General features: G+C 57.8%; 1 protein-coding gene across 6 annotated transcripts in view; it reads left to right on the top strand.

The window, feature by feature from the left end:
- FPGS (folylpolyglutamate synthase) overlaps window positions 1-1,553 on the top strand; it is an 11,908-nt gene extending 10,355 nt beyond the window's left edge. For 5 of the 6 annotated variants that reach the window (XM_026457166.1, XM_026457165.1, XM_026457163.1 and 2 more), the window contains one exon: window positions 684-1,551. In XM_026457166.1, coding sequence (XP_026312951.1) covers window positions 684-1,093 — 410 coding nt within the window. In that variant the 3' untranslated portion in view covers window positions 1,094-1,551. Of the gene's footprint in view, window positions 1-683 lie in introns of all 6 variants that reach the window. The other variant, XM_026457164.1, reaches the window with a different exon arrangement.
- Window positions 1,554-2,283: the final 730 nt, after the last annotated feature.

The raw sequence follows: 2,283 nt of genomic DNA, 5'->3' as shown, positions 1-2,283 counted from the left end.
CCAGGCTGATCTTGAACTCTTTTTTTTTTTTTTTTTCTGGAGACGGAGTCTCGCTCTGTCGCCCAGGCTGGAGTGCAGTGGCTGGATCTCAGCTCACTGCAAGCTCCGCCTTCCGGGTTCACGCCATTCTCCTGCCTCAGCCTCCCAAGTAGCTGGGACTACAGGCGCCCACCACCTTGCCCGGCTAGTTTTTTGTATTTTTTAGTAGAGACGGGGTTTCACTGTGTTAGCCAGGATGGTCTCGATCTCCTGACCTCATGATCCGCCCGTCTCGGCCTCCGAAAGTGCTGGGATTACAGGCGTGAGCCATTGCGCCTGGCCTGGAATCTGCATTTTTAACCAGCAGCCTCAGAAATGCCCACTTGGTGATGGTCCCCAGCTGGATTTCCATTTTATAGATGGAGACAGTGAGGCCAAGGTGGGGAAATGGTGCCTAGTGAGCAAACGTTTTGGAGCCAGAGTGTCCGGCTCTGCCTCTCGTGACCTTAGGCAAGTCACTGAACCTGCCTGAGCTGCAGTTTCTTCATTGTGTCCATGGAGAAGACCACGAGCCGAGACTGCTGGCCTGATGATGTAAAGGGCTTGGTGCTAAACAGGTGCTCACGGTGCACCAGCCCCTTTCTCCACCCCTGTCCCTTACTCCCTCTCCCCTTCGCTGACATGCCTGTCTCTGTGTCCCACAGACCAACAGAACTTCACGGTGACACTGGACCAGGTTCTGCTGCGCTGCCTGGAACACCAGCAGCACTGGAACCACCTGGACGAAGAGCAGGCCAGCCCGGACCTCTGGAGCGCCCCCAGTCCAGAGCCTGGTGGGCCCACATCCCTGCTGCTGGCGCCCCACCCACCCCACACCTGCAGCGCCAGCTCCCTCGTCTTCAGCTGCATTTCACATGCCTTGCAATGGATCAGCCAAGGCCGAGACCCTGTCTTCCAGCCACCCACTCCCCTAAAGGGCCTCCTCACCCACCCTGTGGCTCACAGTGGGGCCAGCGTACTCCATGAGGCTGCTGCCATCCATGTGCTGGTCACTGGCAGCCTGCACTTGGTGGGTGGTGTCCTGAAGCTGCTGGAGCCTGCACTGTCCCAGTAGCTGAGGCCCGGGGTTGGAGGTGGGAGCCTCCCACACCTGCCTGCATTCTCCCCATGAACTTACATACTAGGTGCCTTTTGTTTTCTGCTTTCCTGGTTCTGTCTAGACTGGCCTAGGGAGCAGGGCTCTGGGATGGGAGGCCAGGAGAGGATGTCCTTTTTTAAGGCTCTGTGCCTTGGTCTCTCCTTCCTCCTGGCCAAGATAGCGAGGGGCTCCCCGGGTCTCTCACTGTTGCAGTGGCCTGGCCGTTCACCCTGTCTCCCCCCATACCCTGCCTGCCTCCTGGCTCAGGCGCAGCTTATTGTGTGCACTGCCTGGCCAGGCCCTGGGTCCTGCCATGTGCTGGGTGGTAGATTTCCTCCTCCCAGTGCCTTCTGGGAAGGGAGAGGGCCTCTGCCTGGGACACCCTAGGACAGTGGGTAGCTGGAGTGAATTAAAGCCTTTGTTTTTTAAAGAAATGGCAAAACCTTCAACTGACCCTTGACCCCCTGCTCCCTCAGCAGAGACAGGGAGAGAGGGGCTGCTGGTGGTCAGGGACCTGCGCAGTGTAGAGGAATCCCGGCCGTGTGGCCTGGGACAAGTCCCTCCCTCCCTGTGCACCTCAGGTGGCCTGTGAGATGAGAAGACCGGACTGACGCCTGTTGACCATATGCCAGGCAGTGCTTTCTGCAGACCCCCTTGCAGAGACCTGGTGATGGAGAATTATACCCATTTGACAGACGAGGGAACTGTGGTTGGCTTCAAGAAGCCATGGGGACCAGATACAGTGGCTCATGCCTGTAATCCCAGCACTATGGGAGGCTGAGGCAGGCGGATCACGAGGTCAAGAGATGGAGACCATCCTGGCCAACATGGTGAAACCCTGTCTACTAAAAATACAAAAATTGGGCCAGGTGTGGTGGCTCACGCCTGTAATCCCAGCACTTTGGGAGGCCGAGGCGGGCGGATCACGAGGTCAGGAGATCGAGACCATCCTGGCTAACACGGTGAAACCCCGTCTCTACTAAAAATACAAAAAACTAGCCAGGCGAGGTGGCGGGCGTCTGTAGTCCCAGCTACTCTGGAGGCTGAGGCAGGAGAATGGCGTGAACCCGGGAGGCGGAGCTTGCAGTGAGCTGAGATCCGGCCGCTGCACTCCTGCCTGGGCGACAGAGAGAGACTCCGTCTCAAAAAACAAACAAACAAACAAA

This window comes from Piliocolobus tephrosceles, chromosome 14 (assembly GCF_002776525.5).
Source record: "Piliocolobus tephrosceles isolate RC106 chromosome 14, ASM277652v3, whole genome shotgun sequence".
In the NCBI taxonomy this organism is placed as follows: Eukaryota; Metazoa; Chordata; class Mammalia; order Primates; family Cercopithecidae; genus Piliocolobus; species Piliocolobus tephrosceles.
This window is presented reverse-complemented; position numbering and strand designations above follow the sequence as displayed.